Source organism: Ornithodoros turicata, chromosome 4, assembly GCF_037126465.1.
Source record: "Ornithodoros turicata isolate Travis chromosome 4, ASM3712646v1, whole genome shotgun sequence".
In the NCBI taxonomy this organism is placed as follows: domain Eukaryota; kingdom Metazoa; phylum Arthropoda; class Arachnida; order Ixodida; family Argasidae; genus Ornithodoros; species Ornithodoros turicata.
Window position 1 is genome coordinate 25,795,765 of NC_088204.1, and position 22,037 is coordinate 25,817,801.

The 22,037-nt window shown below is 45.7% G+C and overlaps 2 protein-coding genes across 2 annotated transcripts; one reads left to right on the forward strand and one right to left on the reverse strand.

Moving 5' to 3' along the window:
• Positions 1–3,272: 3,272 nt before the first annotated feature.
• LOC135391361 (uncharacterized) lies at positions 3,273–6,010 on the forward strand. Its single transcript, XM_064621611.1, has 2 exons — positions 3,273–4,483; positions 4,855–6,010. Exons 1-2 carry the CDS (start codon positions 4,171–4,173, stop codon positions 5,970–5,972), a joined length of 1,431 nt encoding a protein of 476 aa, XP_064477681.1. The 5' UTR covers positions 3,273–4,170; the 3' UTR covers positions 5,973–6,010.
• LOC135391360 (uncharacterized) lies at positions 5,997–8,545 on the reverse strand. Its single transcript, XM_064621610.1, has 4 exons — positions 8,244–8,545; positions 8,090–8,170; positions 7,780–7,860; positions 5,997–7,431 (listed from the first exon to the last, which is right to left on the reverse strand). Exons 1-4 carry the CDS (start codon positions 8,472–8,474, stop codon positions 6,214–6,216), a joined length of 1,611 nt encoding a protein of 536 aa, XP_064477680.1. The 5' UTR covers positions 8,475–8,545; the 3' UTR covers positions 5,997–6,213.
• Positions 8,546–22,037: the final 13,492 nt, after the last annotated feature.

Below are 22,037 nucleotides of genomic sequence, written 5' to 3' on the forward strand. Positions count from 1 at the left end.
AACATACAGGAGACCCAAATCCTAACTCTGACATTTCAGTCAATGTTTCTGTTCTACATGGTGTGTCAGTTAAATCCACGGGCTTGAAATACAAAGAGAGCACCAAAAGAAAAAGCGAGCAGCACTTTTTTGCATGCTTTGCACGCTTTCTTTGCATTTCAAGCCTGGGGATTTCCCCGTGACGCCCTGTATACAGGGTGTCCCAGCGAAAGTGGACCAGCGCTCTTCACAAACACAGCGACAAAAGAAAACTGGAGGTTGTATTTACGATACTTGAGTAAGAAACAAGTTCTACTAATTATGTACCTGTTACTTACTCAAGTAGCATAAAGGCAACCTCCAGTTTTCTTTCGTCGCTCACTTTGTCAAGCGCGCTGGTGTGCTTTCGGAGGGACACACTGTATGTTCTGTGCCTTTCGGCTTTTGTAACATACAATTGCTCTTTGCGCTGTTAATCCTGATGTGATTAACTCTGTTTCGATATGTACGTAACCTACATGAATAAGCACTAAGGTAATTGTGAATCCTCCACTGTTTTTATTCTCCTTCATTTTTCTTTTCGACGGCTGAGACAATGCGCTCCAGTAGCAGCATTTTCCTGTCAAAGCGTCCTGCTCGGTCCCTCTGAGCCTTTTCAAACGCTTGCAGAAGGGCGTCAAAAGGTGTTCTGTCTCTTCGTCGCCTCCTCTTACAACTTCCTCCGTGATTTCCTTCTAGAGGAGCCTGACGTGGTGTCTGTGGTTCCTGTGGCGGGGTGCCGGAGCTTTCTTCGTTGTCTGTGGGAGTGCTGGAATTGGAGTGGACGATGAGCTTAGAAACCTCAACACAGCATCAATAGACCGTTTTTGGGTTAAACACGATTTTCCCCTGAATTTGCACCCCGAATTGAGGCTCACCTGCTTAGGGTTAAACCAGATTTCTACTCATAGAACTGCACCTAAGCTAGGCCCCTCAAGGCAGTGACATCTACTGCTGACACGGTGGACAAACAGTAAAACGAACGTTTATTCTACAATAAATCCCGATTTCTCACTAAATTCACTCTGATGGTAATAATTCAGCTGAAATTTGCATGATTTTTTGACATTCAGTTATTGACCCATTTTTTACCTTCAATTTGAAAAAAAAGGAAAAAAAAAAACACGATAGCTTCAGGCTCTAAGCATCAAGTAACACTCCCTGCAGTTTTCCTTTTCTATAACAATCCCAGGTGCGAGAAGTGTTGTCGGGCTTATATGGTACTCCCTTTCAAGCACATCGCTGAGCTCCCTGTAAAAAGTAAATTGAAACGTATCTCTGGAGAGTCGAAAAAGTCGCTTGAATTCGAAGCCGATGTAGCAACCCACGACAGTTTCATAGTACTTCGGTATCCGATTCCTGTCCTTTCTTACGAGGCTTACCGCCATCATCGTCACTAGCTCGTCGTACTCTTCGCTGTCGGAGTCCACTAGCTCCATAGCGGCTTGAACGATTGCCGAGGTGTTCATGGCGTCTTGCCTCGGTCAACAAACAGAAGCCTCTCTGCAACAATCACGCCAGAAAAGATAAACAACTAAACGTAAGCTGGGCCTCACTTATGACCCGCACCACCCGCACGCAGGCCAGCACGACAATGACACTTCGACATTCGTTTTCTGGCGGCGCTGGTGTTACACTGAGCCTGCACTGGGTTGCACGGGCTCAGAACTCCCCTTACACTGCCGAGAACTGGTTCAAGCAGTGCAGCCCTAATCGAACGGACCTAGTATGTACGCTGTGGGGGAGCCATTCTCTGTACTACACATTCTCGTATCGTGCCCGCTACATGAGCCACGCCGCAAACGCCATTTAATTTGATCAGCACAGTTTGCTGTTTCACCCAGCTCTACTACTGGGTGATGATCCACTATTGCCATATCTATAGGAATCTATAACTTTCTGAGAGACGTTGGCTACCTATCTGCGATCTGGTTTAATATGCATATTTTTACATATCGTGTCTTTGTTGATATTGTTTTTAGTGTAACCATCTGATTTTTTTAACTAGTCACAATTTTACCATAGTTTTGACGCACTATAGCCTGAGCTGCATATTTGTGAATGAAAAAATGGCTAGGAAGCAAGCGAGCTGGTGAAGATGATGCATAATGTTAAAACCCCGAGACTAGGGAACACGAAGGGACAGACACAACACGAAGTCTCAAACACTTGTTTGAGACGTCGTGTTGTGTCTGTCCCTTCGTGTTCCCTCTGTCCCTTCGTGTTCCCTAGTCTGGGGGTTTTTACATTATGCATTATACATTATGCTTATTTGTGCCACTAAAATTGAATCATTATCATCACATCATTCTTTTCTATTTTGGTTTGTTTCCTTCCGATGTGGTAAAGCTCCCTAATGTGTAGTTCGTTTGGATTTCCCTGCTCCGCTCGCAGCTGCCGCTCTATCGTGCCGCTTTCTCCTTCATCACCTGCGCGAGCACCTGTGACTCTGTTTTCCTTCTCTCTGGCTCAGGGAGGCGATGTCTTTTTTTTTTTTTTGCTTCGCAGACTCGGCGATATCGAAAGTAGGTTGCAAATCATGGAGTAGGCTTGTCCACGCACTGCCCACAATAACCGCGCACCACTTTCGGCGGATGGACACCGTCGAAAAATTTCCACGCGGCTTTTCCTATGCGACAACAGGAGGCGACGCAGAGGTTACTCTGTGCTAGTGTTAAGGTTCACTGGGCTTTCAGTTGGTGTGCATATGTACTCATACTCCTATTATAAAAACGGAAACTGATAGACATATAAATTTGGTGTTTATTGATTCCTGAAAGATTTTCAGGGACGAGAAGAAAGGTGCATTTTTTCTACTTTCGTGAAGTCAAAATAAAAAACGTGAGGCATATTTCAGAATTCTGTCTGCGCTATGTAATTCATCTTGACTTCCTCTTTCCCACAAAACCCATCTGTTCACAGATGGGTTCACAGAATAACAGATAAACACAGATTCACAGATAAACACACAAATCCGCCTGTTGGTTGCCGAGAAAAAGATAAAATATGTTCCACAGGGAATACATTGGGCCGGAGAACTGGTACGCCCTCATACAGCTGCCGCTGTAAAACGACCCATACTGTTCTGGGAAAGAATGATTTGGAGAAAACTATTCGGGGCCCTCCGCACGTTTTAGGAAAGACGGGAAAGTAAGCAAAAAGGAATGTCCCCGCAACCGTTGTCTTGCAGTCATCGTGCTGCGTGTTTTTCCCTCGCCTACTTCGGTACACTATGACTATCTTGCCAATATAGACCTTTATTTTCAACATACCATGTGCGCCACCATTTTGTTGCGACTCCAGCGCCGCTGTGCGGGCATTTCTTCGTGGTGACTGCGGGTCGCTCGTTCCAGCGCATGTAAGAAGCGATGGCTAAGGTGTTGTCTAGCTGTTTGGAGGTTCCTTCCTCGTTAAAAATCGGTAAGTACATGTTTCTCGGCATGATAACATCTTCTACAAACTTCTCGGAAAGCATTAACCTGAGGGCTGGAACCGGAGACACGCAAAAACAACAAGAATTTATCTGACGCACAGAAATCTTTGTTGCTTTTCTGCGTACCCGGTTCCAGCCCTAAGTATGCACGAAGTTGTCTGCGCACTTTTACTTCTGTCGAAGCATTAATTTAGCGTGCAAATATGCCTTTAAGTGCTTTAGCGATGGCGCGGTTGCTGTACGGCATTAACATTATGTTGCAGCCAATAGATCAAGTTTTAAAACCCTCCTAACACGCTCACGTCTCCACGAAAAATAAATGGGAGATACTGAACATAGGATGAACATCTGTTTCGCAGCCTTGGTAAGCATTTGAACTAACCACTCTGTGCTTATATGTGCTTTGTCGTTTTTTTTATTCTGTCTTTGTCATGATTGCTGCGCCGATCATGAGTCCAAGCGCTTAGCGGCATGCAGTTAGATTATGTGACGTTCGCTTATGTCTAACGCCTAAATAACACGTCGAAGTGTATCGTGCTACAAATCGTATCTTTTAATCGTTCACGGACATCCTAATCAAGACCTCCATTGATTCGTTAGTACACCTCTTCCAGTGTGAATCTACGATTTTTTCTTCATGGTTGTTGCTCCTTTCCTACATAGGTACTCACGTGCTACCCCATCCAAAAACTGTCAATGAGTCTGACTGGGTAGATAACATGAAGTTGTGGCCCCCACTCCAAGAGCACCACATAACATATTATTTACTGAAGTCTAAAGCCTGTGACCTGGAGGATGTCCAAGCTCTTAAGAGCCTGGACTCATACAATTATTTAATTAGTGGCAAAGTGGGGCGGCTTCTTGTCTACCAAACAGACAGTGACACCTGCTTTCTAAAGGGAACGGTTTCACCTTCCCAGGCAGATGAATATCGGCCGTACCAGGCGTGGGTGTGCGTGACAAGCGACTGTCGCATTCTCTGGGGCTCCTGCACCTGCAAGGTTGGCTTAACAAGAGTATGTAGCCACGTTGGTGAGTGTTACATTTCTGTGCTAACATACAATGAGACTCATCACGATTACCAGGCCTTAGTACATCTGGGCTGTGTCATGGAAGTCATGTGTCACAATGGGGCTGTCTCATAAATATGGCACAGAATGAAAAACCAATGCTGGTGCCAATTACGTGTCTACCTACGAGTATTAGAGTAACAAGCAAGCAATCTGATGTTATTGGAAGCTTTTGCTCTAGTTTCGTAAGGCTGGAACACACATAAAAATGAACCTCGTCCTCTCGTCGTTTTTACATGTGTGGGTCCGCGTGTTCCAACCTCCTCAGGCTCAAGGAAATGCATCTGACAAAAGAAAAAAAAATCTCATTTCAAATCATTTTCTTGCTTGCAGGTGCTATACTATGGAAAATAGAATTTGCAAATCGGAAAGGTCTCACGGGACAAAGTTGCACGGACAGGAGTGCCAGTTGGAACCATGGTACCAAAAGAAATGTCGTACCATCACAGGTACTAGACATGGACTTCAGCATGGCAAAGAACATCAGGCACGCATCACCCACAAACAGAAAGGTCTCAGTGCCACGTTACGAGGACCACAAGACGTACGTAAAAGCTATGAAAGCGAGTGAAATAGCACCGTTGCTTGACATCAGAGGCAGTTTGCTGCATCAGACTGTTTTTGCCAGTTTGCCATCAAATGTGCAGACCAGTTGTTGCAGTCAAAGGGACACTGTGCCTGAACATGGTTCCCACAGTGAACCAGAGTTGCTTGCGTGTGAGTTGTGCTTTGAATTCTACAGTCAGTGGGTGAAAATCGAAGAATCGTCAAGGCAAAGGCTCATGAAGTTGACGTGCCAACAGAGTGGTGACCTATGGCAAGCAAGTCGTAAGCTTCGACTCACAGCATCAAACCTTTCCAAAGTTCCCCGCAGAAAAGACACTGCGCCGGACAAGTTCATAAAGTCATGCCTGTTCAGTACGTTTCGGGGCAACAAGGCAACGAGTCATGGAAAGAAATTTGAACCAGTCGCAAGGAAGGCCTTCGAAAATAGCTATGGTGTTTGTGTGGAGCTGTGTGGAACAGTGGTGAGTGCAACTCACCCATTCTTATCAGCAAGTCCTGATGGACTGGTGGGCACTGACAGTATTTTGGAAATAAAGTGCCCACATACAGAAGACTGTGTGCAGTTTGTTCACGCCTGTAAGTACGATGTCAGGAGGGACACTGATGGTAGATATTACCTTGCTAAAGAAGGAAAGAATGGATACTACATGCAAGTTCAATTTGTGATGTTTTGCTCTGAGAGATCAAAATGTTACTTTCATGTATGGTCAGCACTGAATTCTATTATAATTGAGGTGACCTATGATGTAGAGTATGTTGCCATGCATATCACAAGGTTCAATGAATTTTACTTTAGGCATTATTTGCCCAGGCTTGTTGATGCTGTAAATTCCAAGAACTTGGCACTCACTGATGAATATAAGGTACTGTGTTCAGAACGGTAAACTCAGAACAGAATAAACTGCAGGTCACTGGAACACAATGCTGTCCTTTATTTCCTATTATAACTGCACCTTTGAAGTGGTTGCGTGCTTATTGAGCTTCATTCATAGCAGCATTTGACTGTAGGTTTGGCCGTGATGGACTTGTCAATGTACTAATATAAAATCTATACACTGTGTGCAATAAGGTGATATACAGTGAATGTGCATTATTATAGTATGCACACTATGTACACTATATACACTAATCTGTGCGAAGCTCATCCTCGCAATGCTTGGGAGCGATTAGTGGACCCTTCAAGTTACACAGGCCTGCACATACTACAACTATATTGTTCATTAATTTCTTGTGAGTGATTGGAAGTGCACCTTTCAGGATCCTGTATACTTTGATGCGATTGATCGCACGCTCAACATGGATTCTCAGTCTAGAAATTCTCCTGGACACTGTCGCTTCTGCCTCAGAAAACTGGCTCTTGCCTCTTGAAAAAGCTGGAATATTCAGCTTGACTCCCTCTTCTTTCATTGAGTTATTTAGAGCAAATCCCCTGTCGGCCATGACTTCCTGATCCTGGTATAAGTAGTTTGTAAACCCGGAATCTTCAACAATGAACTTGTCGGAAGCACGCCCACCATATGCATGTGAGACGAACATGATAAATCCATTTGGTGCGATGGCCACCAAAAACTTCATGGTGTTGCAGCTCTTATAGTGGCTGTAGGTTTGCCCTCTCGAATAAATCCTCTTGGGCCGTTGCATTGGAACCTCTGTGCAGTCGATGATGCAGCTGGTGTTGCCATATCCGCTAGACGTAAACTGTGACGGCGTAGTTGCAAGAATTGTGTCTAATGGTAGCCACACTACAACATTCCTCATTATGCCACTTAGAATACCAAGCATTTCTCTGAATATTTTTCCTGCTTGGGCAAGTGAGATGCCAAACCGTATTGCCAGGTCAAAGTACAACAACCCGAGCCGTAGCCTCATTAGGGTCAACAATACTTGATCACCCACATTCATTGTGATGGTAGTCTGGGCAGCCAGACTCACTGTCGTCACGAGCTTCCAGAAGCCATCGAGGCTAAGTCCTGTGTAGAAACAGCAAAGAGCTTCTGACATATCTTCAGAAGGTGTCTTCTGTACTGTCTGTGTTTCTGAAGATGTCGTCATCACACGCAGAGCAGCATACGAATGTTCCTCTCTTATGCTGTTGTAGGGGTCTTCCCACTGCGTCCCAATATCACGAACTGTAGGTTGAACTTGGCAACTCTGGTGACTCCATTTTTCGTGCCTATCAGAGCTGCTTTCTATTTGTAGCAAGGACTTCATGCAACGAAGGTCAAGGGGGCCAACATGTTGACCATGGTCACCTGCCTCTTCGAATGGTGTAGCATCATGGGGCTCACATTCAGCATTACTTGCAAAGGTTGAAGACGACGACGTGCATGGTTCATGGCCGACCTGTAAATAAGAATTTTTCATGCCTTAGACTAATTTAAAATATATTGCTTAAAATTCATATAAAACAAATGCCGAATGATGCCATGAATGTGTGCAGTATCCACAGAACGTTATGCCTGAGGTGAAAAAAACAAAGAGAATCACATCAGACAATTTTTGCATTTTTTTTCTTTAAACGCACCATTGCATATAAATAGGAGTGTCCGTATTCCATTCCTCATGCATAAGTTAAACATGCACATATATTATGTGACAAAAATGCCAGGTGATCCCCACGCCACTCCCAAAACACAGTCATGGTTATGACATTAGCTTAAAGCAACCGCAGTTATCACAAATTTGTCCTACCCCACGGTTTGCAGGCTCTCCTGGTGCATTGCTAACAGTGGCCTGAAGCACCCTAAGGACCGGCCTCCTCCCATGTGTCACCTGCAAGTACTCACAGCGAAGGTTTATGTAAATAATGATCAGCAATAAATGCCAACTTTGTGAGTGCAGCCTCTTGATTCACCTGTCTCCTATTTTAAGCACGCACGACAGTAATTATTATCTGGCGTAAAGCTTATAACCATCTCCTGATATAAACGTGGTATGATATTTTCGACACTCACGATTCTTTCTTATCTAAGGCTAGGATTTGTTCTAGGATTTTACTCACCTTTCTTGGGTATCCCAGCTTCAACATGGGGCATGGATTTATGTTCGTTGGTCTTCCGTCGATGAAGTGTACAGAACATACCTGGAATTAATCGACCATGAGTATGTGATAAGGCCTCGCAGCAAGACGATGGTAATATGTTTATTGCACCTACTCGTGAAAACTTGCTTGGCACGAAGTCCTTCCTGTTCAAAGCGATTATCCACTGTCGTCGTTTCTCGGCGGCAACAGAAAACGCGTGCAGCGAGTACACCCCGCACATGCAATCGTGTCGTTGGCGCTGATGAATATCACAACGTTCTTGTAAAAGAAGCTTGCGTTTACGTTGGTTGTTGGTGCAACCGACGACGGCACAGTGCCGTCCGGAGGAATAACCGCTGTACATGACAGCTCGAAACCAGGCGTATATAGGCTATCGTATTGCACAGAAACGCTGCCGTCACATGCCACTCCACAAGAAAGGGGCGTGCCCGCAGTCACTTGCTGTCCCTACCCTCCAGGTGGCGTCCGGCGTCGAGAGTATGAGGGAGCCACGTTCGCGCTGGGACGAGGCTAAAATAAAGGTCTATATCAGATATCCCAGGTCTCCACGTCGCCGCAAGCGCCGTCCTTTCCGTTGCCGTGTGCTTCGCTGTCGCAATTCAGGAACGAGGGAAGAAAGCAGAGGTAAAGGGATATCCTTCGGTTCTGAGGAAATTCCAGATGATTCCAGATAGCAGTCAACGACCGTGTATCTGGGTTGCATGCATTGGTTGTGTTTGTGCTGTAAACGATTGATGACAAGGTAAATTTGACGTGTTTCGAGTATTAGGGTTACAGCAAGCTTAGAAGTGTTACCATGAAATATTGTAACTATATTGGTTAAAATATTTGTGCCGCGATTTCGTGTGGCTACTTGTACGTATATAGTGCTTTGGTATCTGTTCTGTCAAGCCTGCAAAAGGGTTGTTTACGTTTCTGTGTGACTTGATTAATGAAAAGCTATTAGGCCTCTGATAGTGTGAAACTCGTAGCGAGTGTTGTGATATAGAACAGACATTGCTCACTTTAATGCTAGTCCTCTGATTTAATTCAATATTAATGTACTGTATAATAATTGGGAGTAGATTTGCACGTAAGGTGAATCCGCCTACATTTGCGTGTCTGCATGCTGCATGTGCTGCAGGGTAGGACTGCGGATAATTTTGACCACATGGGCCTCTTTTGGCATGCGCCGAAAATCTCTGACACACGGTGCTTGAAGCGTCGTTCACTTCGCCAACAGTGCAATCCATCTCGGCGGAGAATGAACCCACGATCTTGAGCTCAGCAAATGTAATATAGTGTAAAATTTGTGGTGAGTATTGCTCGGTTTGATACAAATCCTCTGGTTTCGTTTGATAGTAACGTAGTGTAGAATTTCTAGTGACTGTTGGGTAGTTCCATCTTAAATCGAACACCATGAAATTTTGTCTCACGAACAAACGTGAAGCCACTTTTGAGCAAAGTAAAATAACTGCGGTTGAAAGTTTTTCGTTACATGATTAAGGAGCTACACCACTGTTAGTTAGAAACACTCAACTTTTACAGCCCGCTACAATAGGCCTGGCTGGCCTGGTTCAGGTAGCGTATGAATTTCATGGGCCCGCGCCGCGGCTGCGCAGCAAAACCTAGAACTTCTGGTCGTGCCCGGGTCAGGTACGCCGCCCTTGGGCCAGATCCGGGCGGGTAAATCAAAGGAAGTCCGGGCTCGGGCCAGGTCTGGGCCTAAGAATGCGGCCGGTGCAGTGATCTAGAGCACATTCCTTAGTGCTGCTACGGCGATCTCAGAAGCAAAGCGGAAGTCCTTCGTGCAAGATACGTAGGGTTCCGGGTTTTCGGATTTATCGGAAAAACTCCGCTTGGCAGATGTTTTCCCTGATAACCGGGTTATTGTTCTTGGCCTCCTTTTGTGTCCTGGGTTTCTTCTGACCTCGGATACTGACCCCACCGCAACATAACAATGGTTTCTGTGACCTAGCGTTTCCTTCGACGGTTATCTCGACCACTTGAGGATTCACTGGCCGGGCTTTTCCCTAGCCTGTTTTCCGATTTCCTTGTCCTACATGTGATATAAGCACTAAAATAAGCATCGAACCGTGGTCATACAGAGTGGTCTTTTTGAAATTGCAACTAGTTACAGTGCTGACGACAAGATGGGCGCAAGCGAAAACTGCCCTGCGACTACGTCAAGTAGTACCCTGATTTCGAGGAGTTCACATCGTCCCTCGATCGCGATGCAGAGGTTGTCCTATGTAAGTATTGCCGCGTAACAGTGAGCACACGGAAAGGGTGCTTTCGGAATTGTGGAACACCTCAGTGTGCTTCGCACGAAATGTGGTTATGTCTCTTTAGTGTTGAAGCAATAAATGTGACAACTGCGTTTTCGCTGCACAAGTGTGTGTGCGTCGTCAAGTGCTCTCCGAATTTCGGATATTAACTGAGCTGTAAATGATACACTCCGAAAAAATCCGTTTTTTGAAAATGGAATAAACTCCGAAAAACATCCTCCGGGAACACCCAGAAATAAACTCCGAAATCCCGGAACCCTAACGATACGGTAGTGAGCACAATATACACGTTCAGTGGTGTACAGCAAAAACGCTCTTGACGCAGAGGGGAATGGACATATCTCCCGAAAAGACGGTCTTCCTACCCTTCACACGGAAAAACATCCAATTGCAGCTCTCGACACAGCCAGTCCAGCGGGTTTCACATCATCGCTTTCTGGGAGTTATAATCGACGCACAATTAACATGGGCCGCCCATACCAAGTATCTGAAGGGCAGAGCCGACGCTCGGATTAACATACTACGGCATCTCACGGGGCCCCGGTGGGGAATGGCAACGTCGTCACTACTCACTGTGCACAGAGCCCTCATCCAGCAAATGGCAGCGTATCACCTTCCAGTTCTGAACAGCATTTGCGCTACGTCGGAGAATATGCTGCAAGGCGTCTTAGCAAGGAGTTTGAAGGTCTGCCTTGGGGTACCAAGTGCCACCTCTAACACACTGACCATAGCAGAGGTCAAAGAACCTCCATTCGAGGCACTAAGGGTGCGTGAAACGGTTCGGCATTACCTTCACCTGTGCACTCAGCATGATCACCATCCCCTGGTGCGGAAGCTGCTTCGCCGAAACTCCTCTTTCTTAAAAGCACTCTCTCCATATCGACGTACATTGCCAACAGCACGGCCGCAACAAGCGGACCCACACCCTCCATGGACGCTACAGACACCTCCTATCTGTACCACCGTGCCTGGGATCAACCAGGGAAAGTCAAGCCTCCCGCCTTTGGCCATGAGACAGTACTGCCTCGAATTGATGGAAAGGCACAAAGGCCGTGTAGCCATCTTCACCGACGGGTCCACGACTCTATCCGGGTCTGCCTCCGCATTTGTAATACCAGAGCACAAGAGGGAAGGCATAGCACGATTGTCTCACAGGACCTCATCGACGACAGCGGAGCTGGTAGCCGTACAGCTAGCCATGACTTACCTTGCCACGCTCGAGCTGCCTGCGCAATGGATAGTGTACTGCGACTCTAAAGCCGGCCTTGAAGCTATCTCATCGTTCTTGGAAAAAGGCCGTACGGCTTCAACAGTACGAGACCTCCTGTTAGGGTATCGCAAGTGCACAGACATCGGTCACGACGTCATTCTTCAGTGGATACCTGGCCATATTGGCATAAGTGGTAACGAGAAGGCGGACGAAATGGCGAACATCGCACACCTGTCATCGACAGAATATCTTGTCACGTTTTCAAAGCAGGACATCAAATCTCTCCTAAAATCTATGACTGATGACATCCGCAGGACAAAATGGCACCAAGCCGACAGTGGTCCGTCACTGCTGCGCACGCTAGACCCGGAGCTGAATTTTACCATACCTTCAAAAACGCCCAGACACATAGAAACTCTCCTGCTTCGTCTACGCCTGAATGTGCCCTATGGTCGCCAGTTTCTTCATAAAGTGGGCAAGGTGGACTCGCCCCACTGTCTACTGTGCGGGACAGTGGAAAACACTGAACATATCATCATGCATTGTCCAAAACATGCTGCACAAGGAGGCATCTTGAGGCTGACCCTTGCCCATCTCGACAGCAGGGACTTCAGCATAGAGAAAGTCTTAGGCGTATGGGGCGCTAACCACAGGGACGCGGCCTTCAATGCTCTTGTCAATTTAATTGTGAAATCTGGACTAGAAACTCTATACTAGACGGAGCGTGGACATTACTATGATCCTTGATGTGAACGGCGCGCTCGGTCCTGCGTTGTCGCGGTCGAGACGCTCACCCCGGTGAGCTTTTGCGGTGCGCTCGCACATTCTGTGGTGCAATCGTACCGTTTCCTTTCTTTTTTCTTTTCTGCGTTGGGGTGTACCGTCTTTCTTTTTTTTTTTTGGGTAGCAGAATTCGCTTGCGGGAATTCAACCTCCCCTTGTTATTTTACCAACCACCACCACCACCCTTGAGATAGCCGCAGAAGTTGGTACCACACAGTGCTGGAATGTGACTAATGTCCTCGTGCACAGTTTAAAGAGGGTATACCATGCTCACGAGTCGAGACCTATCATATGAATGAGAAGAAATAAGATACATTGACCCTAATTAGACGATAACTTGGTGAGGATGATAACTAGAGAGCGGATTTCCAGGCATATGCCTTTTCGTTGGGAGTCGTACAAATGAGGCCTTTGGTGTTCTAAGCATGAATCAGGTCGAAGGGGACCCATTAGCACCCTAATATTAAAGGGACTATGAAACGATTTTTTTCTTCGTTTCGTTCGAAAGAAGACATTTTTCTGAGTCCAGAACCGAAATTTTACTTTCGTCGCGCGAGCGGATTTCTCGGGAGCGAATTTAAACGGAGCGGCGAAGGGAGGACAGCTGGCGCCGCGCCGTGACGAGCTGCCGAGCGGAGACACAACGGGTAACTTGACGCGACCACGGCCGGCTCAGCAACACGTCATCGTGACGTGTTGCCGAGCCGAGGAATGCCGCCAGGAGCATGCGCCGTAGGATCCCGCGTATGCGTTCATGGGGAGTGGAAATCTCCATGACAGCAGCTTTCGCGCGATCGGCAGATTTCGGCAGTGGCGGCAGCCACAGCGCGAGCTCGCGGCATTACTTGCCATTGTGCAACACCGGTGACGTAACGGGGAACCGAAGAGCGGTCCGTACAGTTACACCATCGGCAGGGAAATATGCGCGGGAGAGGAGGAACGCGGAAGAGACATTTCCAGCGCGCGCTCCTCGCAGAGTGGAGCGATTTCGTCCGGAAAAAATTGTGGCATATTAGTTTCTCTGCGGGAAGAACAGTTTCCATCGAAAAAAAGTATGGGGGTTCGGGAAATTTCATAGTCCCTTTAATACCCTTTTTGCGATTAGTGCCTGATTTGAAAATAGGCGCCGACAAGTGGCTGAATGTGCACTTTACTTGTTGGCTGGTTCATGTTTATTTCATAGCTCTTGCAACCACACAAAAAAAAAATAAAAAAGAAACGAGGACACCCTTCGCCGCGCTACATGACAGAATGCGTGTGTTTCCCCTTGTCGGCAGAAAGTAGATTGTTTTTTGCCTGTATTCCTTGTACCCGCTGCAGCACAACGTCTGCCCTTGCAGCTGTGCTTAGTGGTGACAAGGGCTGTATAGGCTACTCACAAAGTGTAACTTACAGCTACATGACTCTAAGCGTAACGAAGTTACAGGGAACGTTACTTACACAGAAACGCACCTCAGTTAGTTACAGTTGCTTGTGAAATGTTATTGAGTTACGTCCAGTTACTCATTTTTAAAGTGGCATGTAAAACTTTGACACAATGGTTCACCTTACCTGTTCACTGGATCTTCTAAATTTACCATACGTAATACTTGTTGAAAACAAATTTATGGGACAACCCACCTAATACACAGAACCTAAACTCAAACAGGACGTAAAACGCGCATGGAAAATTTGAGTGCAGAAGCAACGTTCCTCAGCATGCAAGTTACTCGAAAAATGGTTACATTATGGATTAATTACGGAAGTCATCCCCATATCATCGTCATCATGTATTTCTCTCTCTCTCTCTCTACGGTAATTAATTACGTAATTAATTACGGAAAATTACAGTTACGGATACATGTTTGAGAAAGTAGTTGGTTACAGTAATTAATTACACAAAATGATTCAATTACACAAATTCAATAATAAGATGTGTGCACGGTGCTGTGAGTAGAATTCCGAAATAAAGATTGCCATGCGATCAGAACGGTTTTGTACATGCCAAATCTTCATAATATTTTGCTTCCTATTTCTCTCGCTTGCTGTATGAAATCGTGGAAGTGCAGCCGAAGAATGACATCATAATTTATAATAGAAGCTTACTTTTCAGACCAGCAACTGTCACCAAAGTGCATGCGATAGAGTGGTATGCCACCATAAAGCAACCAATGATGGAAGCATCGCTCGGAGTTGTAGTGTCGGTAGTGCATATTGATCATGCCCATTCTGCGAAAATTCACGCCTTTTCGGGTCTTTTGTGGTGCCTTTTTTGGCGCCTAAAACCAGGGTTGGCTATCGGAAACGGAAACGAGAAACGGTAATTACCGAAATTCAACAGGAAACGAAAATGGAAACGGAAACAAAATTGTGTTAGTTTCCACTACCAGAAACCGGAACGGAAACGAAATTCTAAACTGGTAGCGTTAACGGAAACCAAATTCGCAGGACGTTTCCCTGAGTGTTTTCGCGTTAATATGAAAATTATATATATCCACACTATTGTCCCAGTCATCATTCATTATTCATTCATCCGTTTATTTTCGGGACTTTCTTTCGTGTTGAGCACGCTGCACAGCAAGGTGAACGCGAAAGTTTTGATGACGTGTTATTTTTGCGCACGAGCGAAGACTTTTGAAACTTAAGGACATGTATTCTGCAACCTAGAGAGGCATCTACTCGCAGTGTATAAGATTCGTGACGAACTTTGCATTAAAGTCTTTCGTGTTTGTGTTTAGTGTGGCTGTCCTTTTGCATCCATTATGTAACTAGAATATCTGACATGAAAAAGCCAAAACCAGACAGTACGAGTTCCGGATGAGAAACAGAAACCAGTACCAAAATTACCTCGGAAACGGAAAACTGAAACGAAATTCTGAAAAGGAAACAGAAACCGCTACCGAAAATCGTCCAGAAACGGAAACGGAAACAATAATATTTTTGGTAATCAACCCTGCCAAAAACGCGTGTTTTTAGTGCCATAAAATCCGCTACCTAGTGATAGCTTATTTGTTTGTTTCTTCGTTTTGCACATTGGTTTAGCATATGCGTAGTGAAGGCTCATGAGTGCTGAAATACGTATTTTGAGAGCAATTTGTTTTAGTGATCTGAAGCGTTCACATGAAACCTGTGGGGATCATAGGTCGGCATTTTGCTAAGAATTCATTCAACATCACATCATGGTCAGTTTTCCGCAAAGCCCATCACATCACATCACCGTCATAAACCATCACATCACGAGCCCGTAACTCAACTTCAACCTCAGAATTCATCACTTCATAACCCATCATTCAACTTCAACTTCAGAATTCATCACATCATAACCCATCATTCAACTTCAACTTCAGAACCCATCACATCACATCATTCAACTTCAACTTCAGAATCCATCACATCATAACCCATCATTCAACTTCAGAACCCATCATCAGAATTCAACTTCAGATCCCATCGTGGTTTTGAAGTTGAATTCCTATGATGGGTTCTGAAGTCGGTGATGGATTTTGAAGTTGAAGTTTGTGATGGGGCTCTGAAGTTGAATTCCTATGATGGGTTCTGAAGTCAGTGATGGATTTTGAAGTTGAAGTCTGTGATGGGGTTTTGAAGTTGAATTCCTATGATGGGTTCTGAAGTCGGTGATGGATTTTGAAGTTGAAGTTTGTGATGGGGTTTTGAAGTTGAATTCCTATGATGGGTGCTGAAGTCGGTGATGGGGTTTTTGAAGTTGAACTCCAACAAAGGCCTACGTGGGGTGTGCCCGGCTGCAGGATTACGACGCTAGCGTCCTGCTCGCCTGTGTTTGCGTGGATTTCCTGGTAGTGGCAGCAAAAGCGTAAGCGAAGGAGGGGTATGCTGTGTGGAGGGCGCGGTCAGCCTGCACTCGGTTGGACTTGGAAGCAGGGTTTACCAATGAAGGAGGAAAGGGAGGGATGCCACGTTTGACCTCCGTTCGCATGCGAACAGCGGAAGGTGTATTGCTTGCGCGGTAGGGTTGTTGCACAATATTGCGCCCGTTGTTGACAGATAAGTGAGCGCATAGCACATTGCGCGTTCATGTGGCTTCGGGTGACCGCTGATGGGGTTTTGAAGTTGAATACCAACGAAGGCCTACGTTGGTGTGCCCGGCTGCTCGCTGCTGAAGGATTACGACGTTGGCGTCTTCCTCGCCCCTGTTAGCGTGGATTTCCTGGTAGTGGCGGCAAAGCGTAAGCGGAGGAGGGGTATGCTGTTTGGAGGGTGCGGTCGCCTTGCTCTGGGTTGGGCTTGGAAGCAGGGTGCACCAAGAAAGGAGGAAAGGGAGGGATGCAACGTTTGACCTCCGCTGTCGTATGTGAACGGCGGCGGGAGGTATGTTGCTTACGCGGTAGGGTTGTTGCACAATGTTGCGCCCGTTGTTGACAGCTAAGTGAGCGCATAGCACATTGCAGGTTCATGTGGCTTCGTACGACATCTTTGCCTGCCGGAACATTGAACGTTTATAGGACTTCGTACGATCGCCGTGTCTGCCGGTACATTGCACGATCATGTGGCTTCGTACGTCTGGCTTTTCCACCGTGCCATTTTTCACTCGTGACGCGGGTTATCTTCCGGCTATTAGCTTCGGCATCGGAATACATCGTGTCCAGCCACTCAGTATTACATGAGTTCTTGTGACATGATGCTTACTGACACTGGAAATAGCCGTCATGAACGAATTCAGCGACCTGTACCACCTTCGCTGGACATATGTTTTTACTCTAATTCTTTCATGCAATACACCACTGCAGTGGTTTATCCGGAATATCAAGCAGGGGGCGTGGTCATTATTACAGCTACGTGATAAGAGCTTTACACGTATAATTACCAACATACAGCTGAAACGACAAGCCCCCTTTTTTGCAGGGTGTGTCGCAAAACTTTTTTCTTTGGGGTGCGGGGTGTCACAGGGATGTATCATGGTCTCGATAAATCACTGACACCAAAAACTGAGAATCTCTCCTCGGAGAAGTGTAACCCATTGTATTCTTTTTCCTCCGAGGAGGGTATATACGGACGAACACTAAGTGAATTCTTAACGACCGAGGCGTTTGGACACAGAATGTGAGGCGCAAATTGAAGTAAAGACTGCAAGGAGCTCGGAAGACCACCAACTTACAGTCCGTGAAACAGTTTCTTTTCCTCTCTCACAATCTCTAAATAAATATGTGTCGACACAGTTTACAACAATTCCCACTCTTACATGTTTTTATTTGATATTTGAAACAACCTCTCATCATAATCACTTGAGTGTAGTGTAAGTCACTTTTTGAGGTAACTTCGCAAAAGTATCATGAGCAAAGTTAGAAATTCCTATTTCGCTTGACGTCCAAGCCCGCAGAACGCACAACGCGGGCTCCTTTCTTTTTATTTTGCTGCTGAAAAATCCGACGACAGTGACCCCGCCTCTTGCACGTGCGCGGCGCCAGCAGCCTGTCTGCTCCGCCTTGTTGCAGCGCGATGTACTGGATGTACGCAAACGCAATTCCGACGTGCTTCTGAGTTAGGTCGCAGCAGAGCGTTCGTTTGGAGTGCGTGGAGTGCATTTTTTTACGGGGAAGGTGATAAGGCCACTGGCAAGGTTCTATGAAATGTGCGCGGAAAATGGGAACTCGCAGGACTTGGAATTCCAATTCTCACTTTGTGCCCAATTGACAAGGTATATTCGGAACTCCGCTCCCAACTTAATTTCGGCATAGTAGCAATAACTTTCATTTCTCACTTAATTGCATTTTGATAACTTGAAGGTTGTAACTTCATTACATATTTAGCTTAATGACGTAACTCGTAACTAGCAACTTTTGGGTGGTAATTAACTTCCCCGCCTCTGCTGAAATGTACTTTATTTTGAAATGAAATTATTATGAAATGTATTTACGATGAATATCTAAGAAATATCAGCTGCGTGCTCTGATGGAACACTTGTGTCCGATGGATGCTACATGCATGCCGAACACATAATTCCCCAAAACATGACCTATGCACCTCTGATAAATAAGAGGCCTATAGTGACCTCTGTGTATTACATTTAAAACAAAAGACGTCCACAAAAACAATGCCAGCCCGATCTTGTCCTATTTGGATCCCAATCACACAAAGGAAAAATAAGCAATAAGAAGACACAAAATAAGCCTAATAAAACACACTTCGTCAGCACGACAGCAATCTACTGTCGCCTAGTAAAACGCGCGTACGCGACCGAAGGCGGAGGCTCAAATCCAAACCCATCCAATATACATATATACGCACATTATAGCTGTAGGCGAGCAAATGAGTCAAACAGAACAACCGCAACGTGCAGACCGCGCGACCGCAGAACGCCAAATCACAGCTCGATCTAATCTACCGCTCACATTCGCAACATACAGTTGCCCCCGGCTACATCCCAGTGGGCAAGATACATCCCTGTTACGTACGCAGGATATCATGATTTGGATGTTGGGATATCCTGAGGACCAAGCTAGAGGTCCCATTTACATCCAGAGGACATCCAGGAGACCAGGATTTCGGCACTAAATGCACGTCGCAGGAACGTCCCTACGACATAACTTTTTGGATATATGACCAATATGGGAGGTTGTTCAACCACCTTTTAGTCAACAATTAAATACATTATTAGACCGCATATACGGCTGCCACTGACCCAATTCAGCTACATGCACTCCTGGAAAGGCACTGGTGACTCACAAACCACGCACCGATAGCCGACACATTTTATTTCCAGATTAAACAATTTTAGAATATATGTGAAAGCTTAAGACGCCAGGAATGCCAGCTTGCTTGACCATACACCACGATAAAAAAAAAAAAAAACTGCCCTCACCCTAAGGACGAAGAGGTTGCAGGTGCTCATATGATCTCCCTCCCCAGCGCGCAATCGGTGCGCAATATAATCATTGGCTCCTGTCGTTAGCCGTGCATACGAGCTACTATCTGTATTGGCATCGGAGCGGAAGACCAGCCACACAGCCTGGCTCCCTCTAATCGCAACAGGTTGAACCATATACTGAAATACAGTTTTTTGAGGGACGCTGATTATGTGTAATAGGGTGTAGGGCGCGAAACATCTGCAACGGTGACGAGAATGCTTCTTTGCAATTAACTTGCAATTAAGTCTGCGACGACGCTTAATTACTCATTTAACATTTCCGACATCTCTGCCTATCATATACTGTGTTTTTAATACAAGCTATCCTTTCCAGTTTTTTCTATTCAAGCTAATGTCATTATCGGCTGGATGCAGCTGTAATGCCGATAGCTCTCCTTATTTGCTTGAAGTGTTTGCGTAAACATTTTGTACATTCAGCAGTACTTGAATGATAGAAATATCCAGTGCTCTTACTAATCCCCCATACTTCATACTCTTAAAAGTTAAAATTTTGACTTGCTATTATTTCATGCATCTTTAGTCCCAGTATTCGACACCCAAAGATTGTGAAGCACATGCAAACCATTACATACATTAGTTATTTGCATTACTTACGTATATTACTCCCATTACATATGCCACGCACCTACACAGACTCATTCAAAAACTCAATTGAATCAAATTTATTGAACTTATTTCTTTAAAGTTGAGTCATTCTTCTTGTTGTGACATATCCGTTTCCATCCTGTGCTCCATATCCATGGGATGTCGCAGGGATGTACAAGATACGAATACCTATAACGTCCGATTGTGTATATCCATGCAACATCCATATGACGTACGAGACGTATGTGACGTTTGCGACATTCCTGGGATGTCTCAGGGATATGTGGTGTCGACTGGGATGGCATTGCCCTCCGCGCCCCACTACGCCAGAGAGTAACGCGTTCCAAACACTTTCCCTCCCTGCGACCGACGGTACACAACAAGGGGGGGGGAGGAAGTCCGCCAGGCATCTACAGTGTCAGGCCCATATACGCCCACACCGGACACGAAACGCGAAGCGTTTATGTTCGCTCAGTGCACTCCAATATACATTTGCCATTCACTCCGCACGCGTTCGCACAAGTAACAGTCACGACACGTGAAGGTCAGACATCGACTAAACATTGTCGGCTTCAAAACCTATTATATGAGGACTTCGAAACCTATCCGTCATCTTCAAAATCTATCGCGCAGACTTCAGCTTCAAAACCTATCCCGCTGACTTCCCCTTAAAAACCGTCGCGCTGACTTCAAAACCCAACACACGGACTTCGACTTCCAAACCCACACACGCTGACTTCAACTTCAAAACCAATCACGCTGACTTCAACTTCAAATCCCACCACAGTGACTTCAACTTCAAAACCCATCACGCGGACTTCAACTTCAAATCCCACCACACTGACTTCAACTTCAAAACCCATCACGTGGACTTCAACTTCAAATCCCATCACACAGACTTCAACTCCAAAACCCATCACGTGGACTTCAACTTCAAAACCCATCACGCGGACTTCAACTTCAAATCCCATCATAGCCCTTCATTCAACTTCAACTTCACTTCACATCATGCCGCTCATTCAACTTCAACTTCACATCACATCATTCTCTATGAGGTGATGGTGAATGAAGTCGGTGAAGGCCATCATGAATGAATTCGCCGACCTATGGTGGGGATGACAACAGGCCGAACTACAGGTTTTCCCACCCATTTTAGTCCAAGTGCCATCTGAAATAATCCAGGCACCATTCAGTTTAATCCGGGTGCCATCTGAAATAATCCAGGCACCATTGAGTTTAATCCGGCTGCCATCTGAAATAATCCAGGTGATATTCAATTTAATCCGAGTGCCGTCTGAATTAATCCATGGTGTTTTTAAGCACTATAACGGTGAATTCACACCAGGGACATCCCCGTAGAGTATTCTAGTGGAAGGAAAAGTACAAAAGAAATAACTGCTGATGGGACTGAAGTTCAGCCGTGTCTTACGTTGGACATTCGCACGACGTTGAGATATTGGGAGTGGGAGTATAGCAAACGACGCCACTGGTGCTGTCTCTGCTACAGAATATCTTCCGACTGAGCTGCAGAATATTCCACACGGTTAGAAGAGCACGAAAAAGCTATGACTCACATAGCAGACGACACCACTCGTGCTGTTGTTTGCTACAGAATATCTTCTGACTGAGCTGCAGGATATTCCATACGGTTAGAAGAGCACGAAAAGGCATGGCTCACATAGCAGACGACACGGTTGATCGTGTCGTCTGCTACGGAATATCTTGTGACTAAGCTGCAGTGTGCGTGATGTCTTTCCGTGCGCTTCAAACTGCAAGGAATATCCTGCGGCAGAGTCGCAAGATATTCCTTTGCAGATGACAAGACCACTGGTGTCGTCTGCTAGGAGCATCATGCCTTTTTGCGCTCTGCTAACCGCATGGGATGTTCTGCAGATCAGTCACAAGATATTCCTTAGCAGACGACATGACCAATGGTGTCGTCTGCTATACTTTTGCTCCAACTCCAGATATCTCGGCGCGGTGCGAATGCTCAACATAAGACGCGGTAGAACTTAAGTCCCGTCAGCAGCTTTTTACTTTTCCTTTCACTATTTATCTGTAGAATATTCTGCGGAGATGACCCTATAATGAATACAGGGTTATTATGCTTAAAAACATCATGGATTAATTCAGATGGTGCCCGGACTAATTCAGGTGGCACTTTGACTAAAATGGACA

Excerpts from the sequence above, each read along its gene's own strand:
- LOC135391361 (XM_064621611.1), top strand. The coding sequence starts at position 4,171 with ATGAAGTTGTGGCCCCCACTCCAAGAGCACCACATAACATATTATTTA. Across the intron at positions 4,484-4,854 it reads AAGAGTATGTAGCCACGTTG|GTGCTATACTATGGAAAATA; the intron begins GTGAGTGTTACA and ends TCTTGCTTGCAG.
- LOC135391360 (XM_064621610.1), bottom strand. The coding sequence starts at position 8,474 with ATGTACAGCGGTTATTCCTCCGGACGGCACTGTGCCGTCGTCGGTTGC. Across the intron at positions 7,861-8,089 it reads AGCTGGGATACCCAAGAAAG|GTGACACATGGGAGGAGGCC; the intron begins GTGAGTAAAATC and ends GAGTACTTGCAG. Across the intron at positions 7,432-7,779 it reads GAGAGCCTGCAAACCGTGGG|GTCGGCCATGAACCATGCAC; the intron begins GTAGGACAAATT and ends TCTTATTTACAG.